General features: G+C 36.5%; 1 protein-coding gene across 3 annotated transcripts in view; it reads left to right on the top strand.

Annotated features, from left to right (window-relative positions):
* GALNT1 (polypeptide N-acetylgalactosaminyltransferase 1) overlaps window positions 1-21,696 on the top strand; it is an 88,605-nt gene extending 66,909 nt beyond the window's left edge. For 2 of the 3 annotated variants that reach the window (XM_035550552.2, XM_035550553.2), the window contains exons 6-13: window positions 1,545-1,752; window positions 3,362-3,532; window positions 4,999-5,116; window positions 6,072-6,252; window positions 13,486-13,625; window positions 14,744-14,842; window positions 15,626-15,760; window positions 17,969-21,566. In XM_035550552.2, the coding sequence (XP_035406445.1) occupies window positions 1,545-1,752; window positions 3,362-3,532; window positions 4,999-5,116; window positions 6,072-6,252; window positions 13,486-13,625; window positions 14,744-14,842; window positions 15,626-15,760; window positions 17,969-18,115 (1,199 nt within the window). In that variant the 3' untranslated portion in view covers window positions 18,116-21,566. Of the gene's footprint in view, window positions 1-1,544; window positions 1,753-3,361; window positions 3,533-4,998; window positions 5,117-6,071; window positions 6,253-13,485; window positions 13,626-14,743; window positions 14,843-15,625; window positions 15,761-17,968 lie in introns of all 3 variants that reach the window. The other variant, XM_050708638.1, reaches the window with a different exon arrangement.
* The last annotated feature ends 1,460 nt before the right edge of the window (window positions 21,697-23,156 follow it).

Here is a 23,156-nt window from a genome sequence, read left to right as displayed (position 1 = left end):
TAGAGAGAAAAGCTTCACCTTTATATTCTGTGTAATCATGGAGGCCATACACATAAAGCTACAAACATTACCATAATGCTAGTTCTTTTAAATTGGTGACTTTGGAAAGCTGTGCAGTAAACAGGTGAGACTATATTTGCTGCAGACTTAGTCAACCAAATGAACTCTGCTAAACCCCAGAAGGCCTGCAAAATTTTCAGGCAAGAAAATTGGTTTGTACTACTTAACATTTGTTTGAGACTGTGCTAATATGCACAACAAAAATTAACTTGTTTTAAGTTTCTCTGGAAACAAACATTTAAGATCTATCAAACTCGTAGGCTCTTCTAGCACAGTTCAGCTTCCAAGATGTGTCACAACTTATTTCTGTGGGTTTTACTGACAGTCCAAGAATGCAAAGGGGGGAATTAGCTCGTTCAACCAGAGCAATAGTGAGTAATCACCCTCAGGTCAGCTCTGCCTCTTGAGATTTACAAGACAGCCACTAAGAGTTCATGCCATGCTTTTTTCCCCTCTGGTGTCATACATTTTCTTGTATGAGGGACTTACTCTTAGATTAAATCCTACTATAGACTGGGTGCTGTTGTACAACTCTTGTGTGCTTTGAGTGTATCATGTAATACATTCTGTAGCTGTGTTTATAAGAGTATTTATTTTGCCTTTATTATTACAGATTTCAAATCTGTACTATGTTATTACACAAGCTTATGTGACAAGCTTATATAAATATACACAATATCAATTGTGTCAATTGCATTCACTCTCAATTGTTTGTTCTTCATTTGGTATTACTTATAATCTAATTTTTTGTGATGGACAAAGGCTGTACTAAGTGATCAGCAATTTTGTCATCTGTTGTACTGCAACTAATTTTGAGTCTATAGGCATTTGGTAGTCATTAGTTATGGCTATTGTATTTTGATTAATTTGATCATCAAATAAGCAGGTTTGTTTGTGATACAGATGTTATTTTTACATATAGCTGATTATGTCCATTTTTGTTTTTAGGTGTTATAGTGATAACTTAATAAGAAAGATCTTAGCCAGACAAATGTAGAGAAATCAGAATTGAAAAATGGATTTGGTCAGGTTTTAAACTCTGCTTGCAAAGAAATTATCTGTAAGTTACATTACTGTAGGAGTTAATTCATTCTGTTCAGTTAGTCAGCTCATTACTTTCATGGTAGATAATTATATGCCCAAGAATGTTTATGCATAGGTTTTTGAAAGTAAGAGTCATATCTACTCCATAATAAAATCTTGTCTTATCTCATCATGTTTCTATGTAAGCATCCTACACTCTTCATTTTTGTTTCCCTAATGAAGAAATGTAGAGGAGAAGGAAGAACCTCTCTAGCAAGAGAAACACAGAGGTGTAAAAGGGCAAAGTATGAAATGAAGAATAAGCAGCAGAGGAAACTAGCTGAGAAAAGAGGAAAGTGGTAGAAAAGCGAGGAGTTATCTTTTAATTCAAGTCTCTTCACCAAACACAAAAGCTGTATTTTGTAACTGACAGTTTCCATGCATTTGATCGTTCTTTGCAGACTTTTTGAAAAGACCACTGGAGAGTTATGTGAAAAAATTAAAAGTTCCTGTTCATGTGATTCGAATGGAACAGCGTTCTGGATTGATCAGAGCTAGATTAAAGGGGGCTGCTGCTTCTAAAGGCCAGGTCATCACCTTCTTAGATGCTCATTGTGAATGTACGGTAGGCTGGCTTGAACCTCTGCTGGCAAGGATCAAAGCTGACAGGTAATTATCTATTGGTCCATGTTGTTCTTATTTAAGGTTATTAAGAAGTTTCTAAGTATTACAATGTAGCCTACAAGGAAGTATCTACTTTCTGAAGGGATAGATAAGTCCTGTACTTCTCATTGGTGTAAGGATAAAAGGTTAAGTCAGTACAGTTTTTAAAAAGTAAATAATTTAAAATTAAACCTATATTAGAATGCATGGGACAATGTGTTAAACACAGGGAGATCTGAGTAAGACTGGAGTTAAGAGCAGAGGAATTTGAGCTCTTCTGCCTGGCCTCCTCCTTCATGAAATTGGGAAGATATCCTTAAGGAAGAAAAGGAACCCTGATCTCAAAAATAAATAACATAAACAAGAACTGTCGAATTTTACCGTTTTCAGGTTCTCTGTGTGATTTCTTTATTTCGTAATATATTTGTGCTGTGGATTACTTGTGCATGAGTGGATTTCTATGATATGTCTCAGTCTTCAAGGATGTATTTTCCAAAGTTAGAGTAGTTACTGGAATCATGCTGAAGTACACTGCACTAACATAGCTCTGTATTTCTGAAGTCTATATTCACAACACTTACATCCATGTTAGCGTGATGGAAACTGTATTCAGAGTTAAAAGCAAAAACAAAAAGAAGAGAGAATTGATTTGCTTTATAAAACATTCACATATCTGAGCAGTAATGCTGTAGTTGCAGACTAGTCTGTTAGTAAGCAGTATATTAAATAGGCTAGCTGCTAAGCGCAGTGTTACAGATCTGTTTTGTTCTTGTGGCTAGAGGTGCAAATCACTTACATTTTAATGGTACGAGATACAACATTACATTATGACAAAGCTGCAGCTAATGAATCTGTACAGAACCATGCAAAGACAATAGTAGCCTTTAAGTTGTTATCATCAATAGAAATTTTCGTCAGACACTGTAAATTATTGTTATAATTTTTGCAAATAACCCAACAAAATAAATCCTTTGAACTTAGTTTCAGTCCCTGAATCTTTACTGAGCTTTCTGTGAGAGGAAGCCTGCTTAAGGATAGTTACTTAAGTGTCTTTAAGATGATTAGAATTATCATGTCTGAGTATATGCCTTAATGATGTCAAGACAGTGAACAAGGAAACCTCTTCCTGTTGACTTTGCTGCAGTAGCTATACTTTGTTAATGATGGCTATAATCTCTTAGTCCTGATGGCATATTGGAGTACTTCCCCTGGGCTAATGTCAGAGTCTTAATTTCAAAATGTTACTTCAAAATGTTACTTTGAGCACTTAAATAGAAAACAAGACCTCTTCTCTTTTATATTCAATTGCTATGTGACATTGAGATATGCTATGATCAAATCCTCCGTCTGCAGGAGGATGATTATTTATTACTGATAATAATGCAAATACTATTAAAAAAAAAAAAAGTGCTAGTGCCAAAATTGGGTCAGAAAAAGACATTTTATTATTTCTGATTAGCAAGATAGAGCTTGTTATCTTTCATGGTAACAATTTGTTGAGTACAGTTAAAAGATAGCATTTGAAATTTTAAACTGTACCTGTTAAAAATGGAAAACAACTTTTTTTTTTTTCTGACGCTTGAATTAATAAGATTTGGTTCTTTCCTCTTTCTAGGAGAACAGTAGTGTGTCCCATCATTGACGTAATTAGCGATGACACCTTTGAATATATGGCAGGTTCTGATATGACCTATGGTGGGTTCAACTGGAAGTTGAATTTTCGTTGGTATCCGGTTCCTCAGAGAGAGATGGATCGACGGAAAGGAGATCGAACCCTTCCTGTTAGGTAATGATTAAATTGGGTGAAATGTTCACCTGATGTTTACACACGTCTTTTCTAGGTTAATCTTGTATATAAGTAATTAATGAATTGTGTTGTAGCATCATTTTGGTTTGTATGAAGAAATAGCATAAAGGTTATTTTACATGGATTAGTTGTTGGTAACTTCTGGAAGCAGGGAAGGAAGCTAGCAGTATGTCACTGTGGAAAAATTTCTGTGTGTTATGCCAGTTACCAGCTAGCTGCTAGCTCTTTGCTAGTTTTTATATGATGCACAGATTTTTACTGAAGCATGCCTCATTTTTATTTTTTGTTCTAAGAAAGTAAACAGTATTTTGAATGTCATTTTTTTGCGTGTATATATATATATATATATATATATGTATTTCTATGTGCATACATAAACTTAATGTCTTCAAAATGCATGGATGGGAGGCAAATTTATTCTAGCATGTCATGTAGGTGTTATAACGAATATAATGAGAAACACAGATAAGTTGTCTGTAATATGTACTTTTTAACAATTGCAAATTTACGTTTTCTGGCCTTATCTTTCTGAAAAGAAGGATACTAACCAAAAAGGTGAGGATGTGGTGTTCAGTATTATTGTTTATTTGTTTTTCCGTTATGAAGATTTATGAAATTGAGGAGTTAAGAAGTTAAGCACATTCTCAGGATGGTGCTTAAAGGAGTATTTTTTTCCAGTATCCATTTTAGGGGAAAAACACACAGGTTTTTAGGTAAAGACTGTTACCACTCTAGCTTATAGTTTACATTTCTTCCAGGAAAAGCTTAAAGTGTTTCAGAAGAATGGTTGGTCATTTAAAAAAAAAAAAAAAAGTTGGAAAAACAATTTGTAGACATGAAATACAAAATTATATCAACAGATGAATGTGTAGTTCGTTAATTTTTTTTTCAAGTGAATTTGGGAGGTGTTGTTGTGAGAAACTAGGTGTTGCTAGTTAGCAGAAACTAGCACAGTCTTGCTTTTACTTCCTACCAATAAGGAAGTTGTAAAGAAAATCTGGTTGTAACTCCGATTGTACAATTTTCTTGTGTTAAGCAATAACAGTGAAAGCAAGCAGGCCACTTCACGGCCTTTTGTAATTTTTCAAGAGTAGTTGACAGAAGTATAAATTTCCTGTAAGAAACTTTTCCCTTTTATGAGAGTTACCATCACTGGAGGCAGAAGTCTCCTTTTCCAGGAACGGTAGCAGCTTACTGGGGCTGTTTCTCTATACAGTCAAACTTGAAGTGAGAAAACAAGAACAACTGTCACTAGCTGTTCCTTCTCTGGAAAATTTTGAGCTAGCAAATGCATCAATGGTAACTGAATTTGAACAGAAACCTACTGAGAAGGAACAAATTACCAACTGGAGAAATAAAAAGCCATTTTGTCAGTGTAAGCGTGAAATGTATTTAATTATGTCTTCATAGTGACTGATGCTTATTTTTTGTGGTCTTTCTTTCAGGACACCAACAATGGCAGGAGGTCTTTTTTCAATAGACAGAGATTACTTTCAGGAAATTGGAACATATGATGCTGGAATGGATATTTGGGGTGGAGAAAACTTAGAAATTTCTTTCAGGGTAGGTAAAAATTCACCTCTGTTCAGTGTTTTATTACAGTCAGGACATTTTGAGTTCTGCAAAATACAGATATGATGCCTGCAACAGCGTCCTCTCCTTTTGCAGTTAGCAGTATACTTCCTGTCAAGTTCCTCCAGTGGAGATGTGCAGAAACTGTACCTATTAGTGAGGAAAAGTGTATGATGAGTAGCTGAAAGGCTTATGACAGAAATGTAATCAGAGTGTTCATCCTGAATAAATACATGGGCTTTTTTAAGAAGGAATTCAGTTAGAAAATCCACTTGGCGAGCATAAGTTAAGAGTAATGCTGTCAGTGATGTTTAGCACATCAGTGAAATGTGAGCAGCTCTGTTACTCTCTATTCTTGTTGTGCTCTACCCTAATGATTTCATGTTTTCAGTTGGATGTGGACCTAACCACTGTTGTTTCACTTTCATTGCTACCAAATAGAACTGTTTCCTTTTGTTTCACTTGTCATCTCAGAGTATATAGATGGGCACTTCTGTAGAAATTCAAGTTTCTGAATCTGCCGTTTCTGAATCTGAGGTCCAAAATAAAACTGAAAATACTTCCCAAGTAAAATTTTTCAAAATGTATCTTCTTTTTACATGGAGAATCTATTTTATAGTAGACTGTGTGGACAAATTACTACCTGTTATTCCTTGTGATTCTTGTGAGCCTTTTCCTTCCTTTGCTGTCAGCTTGCCCAGTTCTCTAAAGTAATCCCATGCTGTGAGGCCTGATAAACTATTTCTTATGCTATCCTACTCACACTTGTGAGCATTCTTACCTGTGGAGCAGGAAACAGACTTATTTTTCCTCTTCCATGCAGTATGTGTATGTTTTAGATGTTATCTAATATTTCTCCAACTTGAACAAAAGCAAATAATTACAATGTTAAATATATATCTTTTATCCATTTGAAACTATGCAGTAACTGTTAATTCACTTTCAGATTTGGCAGTGTGGTGGCACTTTGGAAATTGTAACTTGTTCACATGTTGGGCATGTATTCAGAAAAGCAACACCATACACTTTTCCAGGAGGTACGGGGCAAATAATCAACAAAAATAACAGACGGCTTGCAGAAGTTTGGATGGATGAATTCAAAAACTTTTTTTATATCATTTCCCCAGGTGAGCAGGCCTTTGGTTATGAGAAATATCTATTAAGAATTTAAAAGAATTACTACTGGGAAAGAACATGAGTATTATGAGCATTTAGATAAAAATGTTATCGCTTTGAAGTTTGTAAGACAAAGCTCATGTAAGATGTACAAAAAGGAAGACCTTAATTAAAAAATAATTTTGTTAGCCTAACCAGAGATGTGCCCTGAAGTCTTTGAAGTCTTTTTTTTTTTCTTTTAAATATGAACATGACTTATGAATGAGCTTCCTGTGCAAGGGAATTAAAACTCAGTAGAACGTCAAAGAGTTCAATTGTAGTGCTGAAAGCTAGCCATCCGAATGCATCTCATAATGTGCTGGTGTTTGGCTTCTGGCTTCTGTGTTGTAGGCATTGGAGGCTGAATCGATCAGAAATGATTTAAGTGAATTGCTGTAGCAGGAGTGGCAAAACTTAATGTCATTTGGCTTGGTAGTGTTTGCACTTCGCTATCCAGAGCATAGGATAGTTGCCAGTATATTTGACTGTGATGTTATTTATGATGTTTCTTAAAAATGGATGTTAACAAAACATGAAAATGTAATATATGAAAGCGAATTTCCCATTAACTCAAACTTTGTGCAAAGAAACTTTCAGTAAAGGAAAGGAAGCCTGGGAAATACTGAATTATTACCTTCCACTGCAGGTTGTTTTGTTGTTTAAAAAGCCAACGAACGAGAGACAAACTTTGGGGAGCAACAGACACCCATAACTACTTGAGATATATGGAGACTTTCAACTTCAAACACTATGCAGTAGTTTTATATGCTGAATCTGCTTTTCCAAATAAGTACTTTTAAAAACTAGTATTCCCTTATGACTTGCTTATTAAACCTGCATAAGTGTTGAAATTTAAAACCTATAATACAATGTAGCATGAGTCTGAACAACATCAAATTTAGATTACAGGTTTTGAGAATACTTGTGAGAACAAATGACCATGCTTCTCTATACTGTTTTTTCTTAAGAGAACACATTACTTAAGACATGTAAGATTTAAAAAAGAAAAATAAAAAAAAATAATCTTGGTACTACTCAAAGCCTTTTAGGTGAAATCAAAAGCTTAATAGCTTATGGTTACCGCCCTTTGTTTTTATTAATGAAGCATTATGAGTTCAAACATCACATGCATAAATATATCATTGAGGTAAGTTGTATATAAGTAGCTGCAATTATTTTTGGCTAAGATTGCTTTTATAGATCCATGTCAAGCTAGATTTTTGGATGTACTAAGCTGCTAGGAACACCTAACTATAAAAATAAGCTCTTGAAAACAAACCTGAATTACTCAACCCAGTGGTAAGGCTTTGTTACTTTATATATATATAACCTTTGTAGTGCTCCCATTTCATGTGGTAACCATAAGCTACAAAAGGAAGTTAGTGTTTTCGTTTTGTAGAATTACTGTTTTGATAGGGCTTGCTTTCATGGGTTTGCAGTATTGTGGAATATAAATGCATTCTCCTGTTGGAGAAAAGGAGTGTAAGAATTTCACTTAGAAAATCAGTAAAAGTTGAAATGGGGAAAGTAACTTCAGCAATTAGCTGTAATTGCACTGTACATTCTCTTTCCTTCTGAAAGATGTACGTTTGCATAGGTTGTTGTATGCTAATAACCTGGACGTTTCGTGGATATGGATGTTTTCTTGCCAAGAGCTCTAAGCTGTTCTTAGAGCATCTGCACCAGCCAACTGGCGCACAGTCTCATTTGTGTACCCATATCCATACTGATGCTGCACTGAAGTTTGATGCTAGAATTTCCAAGTGTTTTAAGAATTGTAGGATCATACAGAACCTGAATAAGTTAGGTTATTCTGAAACTGGCTTGTTGCTGGGAGCTGTGAAAAAGAAATGGTTAGTACTGTGGCTCTCTTTTAGTTATAATATTTATTGTTTGAGAATGAACTTACAAATTATACTTGGTGCTGCTCATTCTTTCCTCCAAATCCATGTGAACCATTAGAGCCAGTAGGTATTATCTAGAATGAATTATTATTTGGGGAAGTCCCCAGATCCCTTACTGTTATCATTCTGGTATCTCCAGGCTTACGAGGTGTGCAAACTGCTGATTTTTACCTGTTGACAGCAAATATCACTGTAAATTTTCAATGTGTCTTTCTGAGCCAACTCAGTGAATCTCTGCTGCATTGACTCGCATAGCCATGTTCTGGTTTTCCAAGCATCCTTCTAATGTAAAAATTAAATGTTTAGTTCTTGCAGGATGATGGTGTAGCGACCCTCTGGCAGACTACAGTATGCAGCCTGTGAAACTCTTTACTAGTGCAGTGTGTACTTTCAGTATTACTGTGACAGTGTCACAACTTCTTGCAAAGAGCAAGGTGAGAATTTTTTAGCTGATGCTGGTTTGCAAGCCTGGGTGCAGATGAGAAAGGAAAAGAGGCAATCCTCCGTGCATCCATGTTTTTTCTCATTAGTTGACATGGATGAGAAAATTGGATTTTGAAGGAACTAATATACTGACAGGCATCATTGAGCCAAGCTAACAAGAAATTTGTTTCCTCCTTTATATCCTTTCTCTTCTGCTCCCCTAAGATAGTGAACTACAGAGGGATTGGTCCGGGAAAGCAAACCTAAGATTCTCAGGTAGCTTTTCCCACTTCATATAATCTGAATTGTCTGAAAAAAATGGCTTACTGCTTGACTGATAAGAACTCAAGAGACTTTTTACTATTGATGTAATGTAGTTAAATGGAAAGCTGCACTCTTGAAAAGTAAGCCTGTAATCCTTTTTTCCTCTAATAAGTACAACCTAGTAGGAATTATTTGTCTCTTTTAAGCTTTCATGCATTTTAGAAGCCGTCTTTCTGCTTAGAAATAGATAGGTACAGCAGGAAGCTGGGCAGGACAATTTTGCAGCAGGTTCAGCTCAGCCAAAATCAAACCTATCTCATTGCACGCAACAGCTGTTCTCCAAGATGGTAATGGCATTAGCTGTAGTCTTTCTGCATTAGTCTACAGTTTTTCTCACAGTTGTGTGTTTCAGCAGGGTGCTGTTTCCCAGACCATTTCCTGCTGGAATCCGGCACACGCAGGTGAATAGTCTGGCTCCTGTTAGCTTGTTCTGCAGACTTTGCCGCTTCTTTACGATTTTTAGTGTAGCTCTTTCCTCTCCTTCTGTAGTCTAAAATACTGTGATGGGATTGCCAAGGTGAGGTGGTGTCAATCTAAGAGTTTGCTGCAAGGAGAGCACCCTGCCCGTCATGCCAGGGGATGGGGTCCTCCCCTCACTTGTTGATTGTTCATTTAGCAAGTTAAAGAAGCTGACATAAACTCCTCAGGATGTTTTATTCTCTGGGCTGGCTTTCTACTGGTTAAGTTAGCACCTGTGTCAGCACAGGAAGCGCAGCAGGAATCTGAAGCTGAGCAAGGGAAACTGCCCCCTTCCGCAGCAGCAGCTGCAGAGCATGAGGTTGGCTTACCACAGCTACCTCCCCCACACCTTCTTATAACTACTAATTAATGGTAAACTGACCGTTGTGGCATTTTCTGCTATCTTCCATCTAAATGTGAAGCATAGATGCTTTAAACCTCGTGCTGCACGTGAGTCTGGGTTGCAGCTCCTACATGCAGCCTCCTGTTCCTGGGCCAGTGTGCATGGCTGTCATTCAGCAGCCTCTCTTATCCCAGCTGGTACACTCCAGGCATCCCAAAAAGCAGCTCTAATGAGCTTGGGTAGAGCCTCATCTAGTGTGTATGGAAATTAATTTTATTGTTGATCAAAAGTTTTACCCAGAATGTATCTTTGATTGCACTGGAGCTGAATTGAAGAGGTAGAAGGCCTGAAAAGACAGCACTGTAGAATTATCTAAGCAAGAACCATCTAGACAGACATAGGTGTGTTATCCTGAGAACTGGATCAGTAAGCCTAATTTCTTATCACCACATGTGCCCGTCTCTAGCCAAGCATGGTAAGTCCAGGATAATGTTTCTGTTTCTGGGTGGTAGGGAGGACAGAGAAGGCACTGAGTCAATGGTAGTTGATCTTGCAATGTAGCTAAACCTATCTTCAAAATACATACAGAGAGATTCCATATGGTCTTGTTTTCAGCTAGTATTCCCTATTAGCATTAACTGGAGATGTAAATACATAACTGCTTGAATTGGTTTTAATGATTATTACTTATCAAGTGTCATAATACTGAATAAAAACAAGTTCTATGATTTTTTTAACAGAAGACCGGTTTTGGATGAAACAGCTTTCATGCAGTGCTTTTGAAAAATGATTGAGTGGCTTATAATCATGATGAAAACATCATGCTTCTCATTTTTCAAAGCAGTTTAGCATAAATATATTGCCACATTGAACTTGGCAAGCAAATCTTCAGCTCTTTTGAAATTTTGAGGACAGTAAAACTGTTGCAACATGGCCACTGGGAAGCCTAATAAATAATAATTTAATAATTAAACTCCTGAAGGAGTATTCTACTGATAGACATTATTTGCATGCAAAAGCAGTAGGCTATTTGTACTGTTATAGTGAAAAGAGTGGAGAATTTACTAATTTTGAAATGGTTCCTTCCCAGTCTATAGAATTATTTCTCAAAAATAGAGGAATAAATTTTTCAGAAAATAGTGATAGCATTGAGTGAGTAGCTTCTAAACATTTCTTCTGATGCTTAGTAGCCAAATTGCAAAAATGGCTGCTTGGGCGAGAAATATGCATTTGTCAAATCAAAGAATTTGATTACTTCTGAGTAAAAGTGTAAGTATAACCAAGAGTTCTGATTGATCAGTAATATGTAATGGTCTTTCCCGTTCAGAGCAGCCTGGTACTGCATACCAGATTTTTTCAAGAACAGTGACATTACCAGCAAGTGCTGAGATGAATCTTAAATTTGTACAAAAGACTGGTTTTGGGATTATTTGATATGAGTTTGCATTTTTTTTTTATCTGAACCTTTAAAACCAAGTATAAAAACACTGGAAGACATATCTAAGACTTCAGTGCATATATCGTTTTTTGCTACTGTGTGCAGAAAATGTTTCAGAAATGTCTTTAAATGTTTGTATGATTTCTATTTTGCAGTTTTCCTGGTTCGCTTCTATTTCTACCCCAAACTGTTACCTATTAGTAACTGTGTCTGCACAGTGTAGTGCAAACCTTTAGGGATACTCAAGCCATTTTTGATTATAGAGAAGGTACCAGAAGCAGTGAAGAGACTTGCTTACCTGAAAAACAGAGTAACTTAGCCTTGTTAAAGAACACCACTAAGGCAAACTGTACTCTTTCTGCTATCCAGTCCAGCTGCAAAGCTGATGCTAACTCTAATCCGCGTGCCAGTATATGGTTTGGAGCAGACATGACTTCAGAGGGGTTTTGTTTTTTCAGGTCTGTCATGCTAAAAATGGTTAAGTGGATATAATGTACACCTTTTATTTCAGTGTAATGGAGCTGGCACATTTCTTCTACATGGTGACATTTAAAACTACTTTAAGAAGTAACACATTTGTACACCATTAAGTGTCACTTGGTATTTAATTCTATATGGTTGAGACTTCAATCTTCTGCCATTCAGTAAAATGGCAAAACCTATTTCTTCTTTTTGTGAAAATCAGTGTAGCAAATTCTGTTGATGAATGAGTTTTGAATGCCATAAGGTTCTTGCAAGGATGGCATGATAACTGTTTTATACATCAGCTTCATTTTCATGACTCTGTGCTTCAGATCTGGTTGGTTCAGCAAGGCAGCCTGCCTTTTCTTTATCATTTCTTGAGAGAGTATTCTTTTTGATGTACAGTAAATCTTTGCTCTGGTGAGAGAGGGTACTGTTTTGGTGTTGTTTTGTTTTTGTATATTTATTTTTATTCACGTTATTGAATATGTTATTAAAACAGAAAAGCTTTCATTTGCTTTTATTCACTTACTAGTATAGTTCCCCAGAATAGTTTTTCAAAAATCAAAAAAGTCTTCTCTAAACTTTAAAGAAATATAGAAAAATGCTAGTCGGAATTGTTTGTTTCTAGAATATTGAAATTACAAATGATTTTATTGATATTTACAAACAGCTGAAGTAATGCAGTCATCTGTCTTAATTGAGTAGAAATACACCATCTACTGGCAGTTCTATTTAATAACACAGGATACCAACTTCAAAATATCTCAAACTCAATTTCAAAAGGTCAACAATTTTAGAAGTAACTTATCATCCTCTAAGTGCAGGGATTTCTGAAAAATGCGTGTAACTGCAGGTCTTTAGCTATAGTGGCCAGCTGAGCTGTCTGTGGAGGGAATTTAAATTGAGTGGTTTTTGGGTTTTGTGTGTGTGGTAAAGTATTACTTTGGCCTATGTGATTTGAAGTATAGTATGGAAAATACAAATAAAATGTGATGCCTGAAAACTGGAAATTATCCTACCCTTAATTACTGTTATTGGAATATTAATAACAGTGCTTAATTCTAGTGAATTAAAAATACCTACTGATTGTGCATACCTTTCACATCCCATTTCCAGATGGGATTTGAACAACTTAATGTTCCAAAGGAACTAAAACCACCATAAAGGGGTGGGAAGATACAGGAAGAACAGAGCACTTCGATAAATAAGGAACAAAAGAGAAAAAAAAGGCAGGCAAAATACCACAAAAAAATGTAACTGGCCTAATGGTGAACGCAGTTCCTGCAACTGCTGCAGTTATATTGAACAAACACTAAATTATTAAATGCTTAGTTCCCTGTGTGAAGGCTGCTTTTTGTCTGTTTCTTTATGCAGTTAGATGGATGATGAAGGGTTCAGCAGGTGGTATCTGGCTTACAGAAATAAATTAAAATGCAGTTCTGCTTACTCCACAGAAGGAGATTGCTGTATATGCTGCACGGTGCATACACACTCCAGTTGGCATTGGGGATAGAATGGTGTTAGTGATTATAACAGTTTCAGCCTTTTCCTCTAACTTAGTAAGCACTTGCATTCATATTCTTCCACAAACCATAGCTCAGAAGTTATGTGTACTACAGATGGAGTGATTCAACCTTTTGTGTAGTTATCAGGAGAAAGATGTCAGAGGTACTGATTAACTTGTCCACTGTGAGTATAAAAAGCGTAATGCTATACTTATTTAAAAAAAAAAAAAAAGTATAGGGATGATTGTAAGCAATGTATTATACCGATCACTTTTGTATTAAATGGAATTGTATACAAATTCACTGGTAATAATTAAATACAACTTTTTTTTCTTTATCTCTAGGAGTTACTAAAGTTGATTATGGGGACATATCATCACGACTTGGGCTGAGACGCAAGCTCCAGTGCAAGCCTTTCTCCTGGTACCTCGAGAACGTTTATCCTGATTCCCAAATTCCACGCCATTACTTTTCTCTGGGGGAGGTAAGGTTTTACCCTATGTATTTGTCTACTGTTTGTAAAAAGTATGTTGCACAGCAAGTTGTTTGTATTCTGAACTGAATAGTATAAACAAGTTAACCTCCAGCAAAGTTCAAGTAACTTCCACATATATTCCCATCATCTGTAAAATGATACATCTGGCTTCTCAGACAGAAAAACAAAATTTGTTATACAATACTGTAATTGAAGTGTTTTCCCTTCTTTAGTACAGTGCTAAATTTCACATAAAAGGCCTTTAGAAACAGTCCTTCAGAAATTCATAGTTACGGATAACTTCGTGTATAAATTTCTCTACATAGAGAAGAGTTTTGCTTAACAAAACTAGACCAGATCAAGCAACGACTTTGTTTAAAAAACAAAACAAACACTACTCTGAACTTTACCCCCAGAATCTTCTTCAGTGATCAGCAAATTCCAGTGATCCCTAAGCTTTGCTGGACATTTCTGTCTGTCTTTGGTTTCAATGACTGTAGAGGTAGCACAGATGATGCTGTCCTAAATAAGTAGGCCCTACTCCCCCCTACAAGTCATGCTGAGCCAAATATCACACCTCTTGTAGGGTGATTTTATACTGTGTTTGTAAAAGAAAAACATTTTTAACAAAACAGGGCAGGCGTTCAGGCTGCTGCATGGATATCAGCAGGTCGATATTCATGCTGTTTACTGTATAGTAATACAGGGATTAAGGTTATAACTCAAGAAGTGAGGAAATTGAACCCAATCTCCCCTGACTTCAAAGGGAATTAAACCCACTGTGCCTAGGGGAGTGTTTTGAAACTTCTGGTAGTTTGGGGCTGGAGACAGAATTGTGTCCCTTCTGTTGTAGCTGAGTCTTTGTGGAAGAAGGGCCCACAATATGGGAAGATCCCCAAAAGAAAGCAAAGAAACATGATTCTTTAACCTAGTAGCTTGAACAGTTACCTGGGAATGTGAGCCTCAGATAGTGTTTTTTCTTTGTAGTACCATTCATATATTTTACAATTCATTCAAATAACCCCTGTGTGTATAAAAGAGAGAGTTGGTGCCAGTGTGGTTTGATATGAGCCTAGTTCTTTTCTAAAAATAACAGCTTTTTGTGATGTGCTCTTTTTCAATCCAAGATAAGAAACGTGGAGACAAACCAATGTCTGGATAACATGGCAAGAAAAGAAAATGAGAAAGTTGGAATCTTTAACTGCCATGGGATGGGTGGAAATCAGGTGACTTTTTGTAATGATATTAATGAATTGAATTACTTGGAATGCTACTCATCAGGACATCTTTTCAGTTCTTTCAATAGTGATCATTACATTTTACTTAAGCAGTAAAGTTTAGGAAAACCTTATTGAAGAAAATACCTGTAAAAGGGATTGCGTGAGAAGATCTGTTGATTTCTCATTTGTAGGTTTTTGAGGACTGATTGCAACATGTTTTAGATAAACTACAAAGTCAAAAATGAAATGAGGAGAGGAGACTGCCGTGAGCCACACTTTACCTCCTGTAGATTCTCTGGAACTATCTCCTGTTTAGACCTGCTGGTTCGCATTGTTAGTTAAACAAAAACAAAACGACATGCCTCCTCCTGAAATGTTGTTTTTAATGTGCATGGCTGTGTGCCGAATCTCGACTTTTTTTTAACATTTATTTTTTCATTTTGTTAATTCTTGATTGACTCTTCCAGTATACACAGATTACTTGTGTTGAGGATCATACTGTTCCTGTGCAAGAAACAGTCTGCAGTTTGAAAACATCACTTTTGTTTGAAGAACTTAGTGTTTGTACCCCTAAAAAAAAAAAAAGTATTTCTGTACATGCTGAAGAAAAAAAGAAAAAGTTCAGTGGTTATTAATGAAGTAATGCGTGCAAATATTCCCCTTAACTCTCACTCCTCACTTCTTTCCCCCGCCTCTTGACACTTCTACCCCCAACACTGTCCTGTCCCCAGGAATTCTTTGGTTGAATGCTGCTTTTTTCTCAATTTCTCTCATTCTTTCTCTGTCTAGGTTTTCTCATATACTGCCAACAAAGAAATTCGAACAGATGATTTGTGTTTAGATGTCTCCAAACTTAATGGCCCAGTAACAATGCTCAAGTGCCATCATCTAAAAGGAAATCAGCTTTGGGAATATGACCCAGTGGTAAGTCTTCTAGTAACTTGTGATATTAAAATAAGATAACTTGTGTTTTTATGTGAGCCTACACAGCAACAAAATCCTTCGTGGGACCACTGTTTGACCGTTGAATAAGCAAGGAAATAAGTCAGGATTATGTTCCCTCCGTCATTAATTCATGGTCACTTGATGAGCATCTGCATTGATTTAATTACCTAGTAACTTTTTGGGGAGCCTTTAAAAAAAAAAAAAAAAAAAGAATATTTTCAGTGCACTTCCAGATCCTATGAAGGACTGTCTGCTAGTGCAGTATTCTGTTAAGGTGAGACTGGCACAAGATCCTTAGCAAGCACTATCTCTTATTGGTCCTGTAGATACCTGGAATAATTTTATTTCTTCAATTCCAGCATCTGATGTCTTGCGTCTCAAAAGGTTAAAAGGAAATACTGTTGTAACCAAAAAGTCAGCATCCTGAAATTATAAGAAAAGTTTTACTTTTCTAATCTTGGTATGTTTAAGATACAGATGCTTCAAAGAGCTTTATTTTCATAATCTTTTCCATAACATTCAAACTTATTTTGAAATTTTTATGTTGAACTCCAGATCTAGAAATCATTGGCCATTGATCCATTGATCAATGGTTTGATCTGCAAGTTCTTTACAGTATTGTGATTGGGTAGAAATGTTAATGGAAATGCTTAAATTTGAGTCTTGGAAACCATTCATTCTTTTTTTGACGTGGTCAGTTTACCTGACATAAGTAAATATGATGAGTAATATTACTTACTGTATGTAGTGATTCACCCAAGAGTAAGTGGTTTTTTTTGTTTGTTTTTTTGAAGGAGAAGATAGTATCTAGATAAAAAATCACTAGCATTTCCCAGGAGTTCCAGGTTGGGGTGTGGGGTTTTTTGTTTGGTTGGTTTGTTTGTTTTCCCTCTCCGTGTCTCAAGAGGGGAATGCTTTTTAACACTTATCTATTAGATTATAGATTAGATTTTGATCCAAACAAAACTAGCAAGGTTTGTCAGATTCTGCAGAGAATACAGAAGTATGTATCCTTCAGCCAAAAGAACCAAGTAGTCTCTCTTGCAAAGAATGCTGCAGCCCATAAAAGAAACTTCTCCTGTGCCTAACCCTAGCCATAAATGTGACTGTATGTGTTTTCTATCTTTGTACCTAGACTTTCCACTGATAAAATAATCTTCAGAACTTTACTGAAAGCTAGCTAATGAAGCACAAAAATAAGTTAGAGAATACTTAGCAAGAACACATGTCCATATAGTTGGGTGATTTGTCTATATTTTTTCCTTCTGCCTCTGTTCAGGAGGTGTTTATACTAGAGGGGGAAAAAAAAAAAAAAGCAAGTTGTGTGTTAGTCATTTGTCTGCTTAAATGTGTTCCAGGTCCCTTCATTTCTCCAGCTGCTGCATGAGTGCAGCACACTGAACTGCTCTTTTTTTAAACATCTTGCTGCTTGTGCACATAGGGCATGTTTTTATCACTCTCCAGTCAGTTCAGTGTCCTGGCTGTGCTGCTGAGGGAGAGTAGTACCACCGATACTAATGCCAGTCAGTGCCACACACAGGCTGATGCACTAAGTATTCAGAGTACAGTAGCAGGAAATGCAACTCCCAAAGACCTCCTCTTTTCCATAAGAACAGCGCTGAGGTAGATGGAGTGGTGTATGGAAGATTGCATGAGTAAGATTAGTAGATATTGGAAAAGATATGTATGCATCTTTATATGCGTTTTGTACGTACATGTGCACTTGTATGTATACATGTTTTTAAAAGGAACATAGTTCTAAAAACATAATTTGAGGTCAGTTTTGTCCCTGACTGAGAAAAAATGGTTCAATGTGAATTGAATTCATTCTGATGTCATGAAAACTACTGTTATTACTAGTAATCAAAGTTGTACATCTTACCAGACTTTAATTGCAAACTCCTTGAAAATCCCCAGCAGTACGGTCCTATTTATGGAATAGTGGATATTGCTTAAGAAACAATGTCATTTAAAAGGTTCAGACCATTCTGTTTTTTTGTGAAACTTAGTGTTTTAGTATCCACAGTACAGAACAACGTATTTACGTAATCTTTAGAATGGGGATCTGGACTTGGTAACCACGGGGGTCTTGTCTAGTTCCTGTTTGCTTACAGAATTATAACAGCTATTAATAAAAAGGTTATCTTCTGCCAGGTAAAACTCAATTCTTTTTATTTTACGTTCCAGAAATTAACCCTGTTGCATGTGAACAGTAACCAGTGCCTGGACAAAGCCACCGAAGAGGACAGCCAGGTACCCAGCATCAGAGACTGCAATGGCAGCCGCTCTCAGCAGTGGCTACTTCGCAATGTCACCCTTCCAGAAATATTCTGAGAGGTTCTGAAGAAAAGAAAGGATTGACTGGGCTACCTCGGCTAATATTTTGGCTACACTGTTAAGTAGCAACAGAAGGAAACTTCTCTGCAGAATCCACAGTTCATCAGCTGTTAGAACTCCTGCAGCTTTTCAGTAGCTGTGAACCAGCCTTCCTGTATAAGGATGTGAAACTACCACACATACTAGTGAAACTGCGCCCACTGATGTTTACAGGATTGAACGAGTTTCTTCCAGCAAATAATTTAGAGAACATTTGGACAGTGGAAACATAATCAATGAAATATTCTTTCTGAAGAGCTGCATATCATTGTAGTTTGCTTGCACATCAGTAAGCTCTGCTGAAAGTGCTGTTGAGATGAAGAAAGTTCCAAGACTTTTTTTTTCCTGGTTAGTAGTGATAACCAGACTACTAAATATAGATCCACAAATAAACAGCTGGAAAACGGATTCAATAACATGAAATAAGAATTATGTGGTTTAAAAAGAAAAAAGTAAACAGGGTTTAATGGAAACTAAATCAGAACTACGAAAAGTACAATTTGTTATAGTGAAGTATCAAATTTATATGTAGATTTTATACCTCAGTGGGGGAAAAATAACCAAGTCAAAACACAATTGTTTCTCTTTTTCAATTGTGTGATAGTCCATAAATACTATTTTTTTTTCCTGGTGGGTCTAAAATTATTTTGGGTGCAAATAAAATGAGCGTAAGAATAAACTTAGCTCTTGAATGTCAGATCAACGTTTTTTTTATTTTAATTTCTTGGCTGTTGGAATTGTATCTTTTTATTACTGTCTGAAAACTGGAGGTTAACATGCTAACTCTTTTTGTCCAGACCTGACATTTCAGTTTATACTTGGGTCAGTCAGCTTATGGACTTTCATGGCCAAACAAAAGATTTAAGTACATTTTGAAATTCTTAAGTTAACTTGACAGAATATGCTTAGCACCCAGAACTCATACTACTGTACTATGGTTTTGTTTTCATAGCAATAAATCTTTTGTTCCTCATTTGATTTCAGTCATCAGAAAGCCAGAAGAAAAGATAGATGATTTGGGTAGCAGGAGATTGGCAAAACTGAAGGTTTTCTGGAATCCTTTTTCACTCCACATTCAGATGTGCTTCATTGTCAAGTGCATATTTAGATTAGACTCTGAATTGTAATGTTGATCTGCTGCTTTTTTCTAATAAAACCTAAAGAAAGATAGCTAAATTGGCATGTTTTTTAAAGTCAACATAGCCAAAAGCAATATGACTGTGTCATTACATTGGTCTGCATTTTTTTAAGCTGGATTGTTTTGTTAAGAAAAATCTGTGTGGGCTGATCTTGAAAATGAGCTACTGAATGCTCAGAGTATATACTGAATTTTCTTTTGGAAAGAAAAATGAGATTTACTTAATGGAGAGGATATTTTTATGATAAATGTCATTGTTTGGCCAACTGTCCTGTAAAGCAAATTAAATCTAGACTCCTGCAAAAGTTGTGTGGAATTATGTTTGACTGTTACTGCCACTTTATATTTGCTACTCCAAGCTACTCCAAATTGCTTTAGGCAGTGTTATCTCCGTTATTTCTGCAGCAGTACACAGGAGTTTTCATATGCAAAGCAGGGGAAATGTTTGTTGTTGTTGTTTTTTTAAAAAGGCAATGTTGTATTGCTACATCTATGTAGCATCTATGAATGAGATGATGTGGAGTTAATCAGGTAATCATCTAGATATATAGGTATTTTTCATAAACTCCTTTTTGGAAAGCTGTGCAAATGTCATGAGCTAGAAGTAGATTTATGAAAGTAATTGCATGGTACGGTTATTAGAAAGATATTGAAGCGTGCCCAAAGGACTAAAACAAAAAAGTCTGTCTTAATGGTTATATGAGAAGACTTATTCCTTTGGTATGGTTGGTGAAGAGGATGGGATGGGTGGCAGTGTTATCATTTGTAGCTGACGCTTTTTCTTGCTCCTTAAATTCTCTGTGGTCCCTCATGATTTTATACTGCTTCTGAAATACAGTTTGTGTTCAGCTGAAACTGCATGTTAGCCCACCAAAATACTGTTTGCAGTCTTCTGCTGTGTTATTAGTGTGTGATGTTTTGGATTTCAGTTTAGTTTATCTTACCAAAGAAGCTATGGGGGACGAGCATGGAAGGGGAGTAAAAATGAAGTTATGTAGTAGTTCAGAAACAATTTCCCAAACTCAAAACACATCCCTTTAAAAACATTGCTAGAAAAGAGGTTCGAAATGACCCTCATTAATTCAACAAGTCATGTGTTGGTTAATAATACCATGATAAAAAATCATTGCACAACAAAAAGCCCATGTAGCAAGCTGTGATGTTTGGAAAGCTGAAAGAGCAATCCTGCTTTCCAGCCTGTACCCTACTGACGCTTCCCTGCTGAACACAGGGAGGAGAAGCAGCCAGCTGGAGAGTACCTGCAGCCTCTGGGCGTTTGGTTCAAAGCACTTTGCTCTGCCAGTCCCGTGGTGGGGCTGACTAGTGAGTGGCTGCTTCTGCTTAGCTCACCAATCTCACTGCTGCGCATCTCAGCCGTTGTACGGGCTGTGTCAGGAGACAACACGTGGTGTCTTTAAGATTCACTGTCCCTTTTGTAATGTGCATTTCAGATATGCCGTGGTATTAAGTATCTTCCAAACACAGACACAGAATAGCTTTCCCACCTTGTTTTCTTTTAGCTTTTCCCACCCATGCAGTTGCAGCAGCTGCCTTTAGAGTTCCCTGCTGCCAGAGAGCTTAGTGTCTGCATTTACCTGTGGTCTCCTAGTGCTGGTCTTCCGCTGACCTGCGTTGTATTTTTATGCCCTGGTTCTGAATGGTAATATTAGCAGACTCTAATACTAAATACTGAATTCCTTTCCATTTAATCTGTCTTCCCATACTGAAGTCAGTGGGAATTTTTAGAACCCCTGTAAGTATTTAAGGTTGGACTAGATGATCTTAGAGGTATTTTCCACCCTGAATGTTTCTATGATTCTGTTTGTATTTAACCTGTTCTGAAAAATAGCATTGTGTTCATTCTTACTGCGTAACATACCTGTGTTATTAGGGACATGGATAATTTCTGGTAGATTTTCCATTCTGGTCTCTAGCACCTCTGCAATCATGGCTGCTTTGTTCAGATCATATATAGAAGGAAAAAAAAAAAGACTACTGATGTCTTATTTGACATTGACAGCAAATACAAGAAGAGTGAGTGAAAAGATCAGTAGCCGTATGTTGGAGAGAATCAGTACGTTATATTTTTTGCTTTTTCTGTACTGCCCTTGGTGTGTTTAGTGTACGTTTCCTATGTATGCTCTAAAGATAGTGTTCTGTTCTCCATCTTTTCTCATTTGGCTCTTGGAAGACATTTATTGAAGAACACCAGTGCCTTTTAACTGAGTTGAAATGTATTGCATATTATGGTATGACCTTTGGATAACTATGCTGTGCCAGTTCTTATTAGATTGTATTCAATATGTTCAGATACTGGAAGTCACAAAATAGTTATCTGCATGTACACACAACTGTGAATGTTTTTGTCAACCCAAGTTGCCTCATTCTGCCTGTTTTTCCAGTATGAAATTAAGTTGTATTTCAGTGGCTTTATTTTTATGGTAGTACTATACAAAAGGGCTTAACAGTCACTTTTCATATCATCACAGCAGGGGACAAAATCTGAGACATACATCGTTAACAAAAGAAAGACTCTCTGTTACAAGCTAGCTGCAAAAGCAAGATAATCGTTCGAATTCTCTCTCTGAAGAATGCTTCTTTGTTCCTGTGTTTGTTCAAGTAATGTAATTCATTCACAGAGATGAGCAAACCCTTGGCAGCGTTCTTCTGATGTATTTCCCCTTCCAGGTAAGGAGAGGCAAGTATCCTTCATAAGTCTTACTGGGAAATAGTTACTCAACTTTCTCAATTTGAAAACATGGAAGAATTGTTAATGTGATGGAAAAAAAATGCTGGAAATTTTTAACAGTCACCAAATATATTTTTTTAAATAGCTTTAGCCACCTCGTATCTCATTTGACCTCAATTGTATTACTAGAGATTTAGGGTCCGACAGGAATATGTGAGGTTAAAATGATCAGCCTCAGAGTGCTGTTGGCTTTCAGGCCTATAACAATATTCCTTATAAGTATCTTCAGGCAAATAGGTTGCTAGGTTTATGTCTGACCCTTAAATACCCTTATAATTGAGAACTGTTTGGTCAAACATAATTGTGACGTTCTGTGAAGGTTATACATGTGGTGTGCGCTCCTTTTGAATAATAAAATAGCATTTATATATGTCTAAAAAATAATAATATAGGAAACAAAAAGGGAACAAGAGCTAATAAGTTATCTTGAGACTCAAAATTAAGACAGAGAGATGAAAATCTAACTCACTACACTGTTTACTTTTTTTTTTGAATCCGAGCATTCTGCCTACATTTCATGCTGAGTCGACTGATCCTTACCATGCTGAGCCATTCAGCAAGGCGGTGCTAGTCCATGTCAAAAGCAACCTTTGAGATGAAAGCAAGCTGCTACTTCTGACAATAAACCAACTAATTGCCATAACATCATTTCAGGATATAGATGGTAACCTGCCCCTGAAATGATTGTGACTGGTTTCCTTGTCTCTGCCTCTAAAGCATCTCATAAAAGACAAATACTTCCTTTCAATCTGACTTAAATGCGTCATCTCCCCCCCCCCCCGCCCCCCCCAATGGATGGTTGTCTTTTGGAGTTTCGAATAACCTTGATATTATTCATGTTTTTTATTTCTTCGTATTCTTCAAACAAAACTTCTTGATTTCACCTCGTGGAGTTCTGTCTCCTTATTAACATCTTTCTCCAAGTGTTTTGTATGTTGCTTTAAGAGATTAGGTGATGGTATTCAAGGTGCTTAGGAGATCATATATTGCCATTAAAGGTGTACACTATTTCTGCTACCCATTATTCCCTCTGATAGTGCATTAAGTAAATGTTCTCATGAAGTGATAGTGGTGTTTTCTCTTCTGAACGTTCAGCTTATAACACCAGGCTG

This window comes from Cygnus atratus, chromosome 2 (genome assembly GCF_013377495.2).
Source record: "Cygnus atratus isolate AKBS03 ecotype Queensland, Australia chromosome 2, CAtr_DNAZoo_HiC_assembly, whole genome shotgun sequence".
Classification (NCBI taxonomy): Eukaryota; Metazoa; Chordata; class Aves; order Anseriformes; family Anatidae; genus Cygnus; species Cygnus atratus.
Note: the sequence above shows the minus strand (reverse complement) of the source record. Positions and strands in the feature narration are given on the sequence as shown.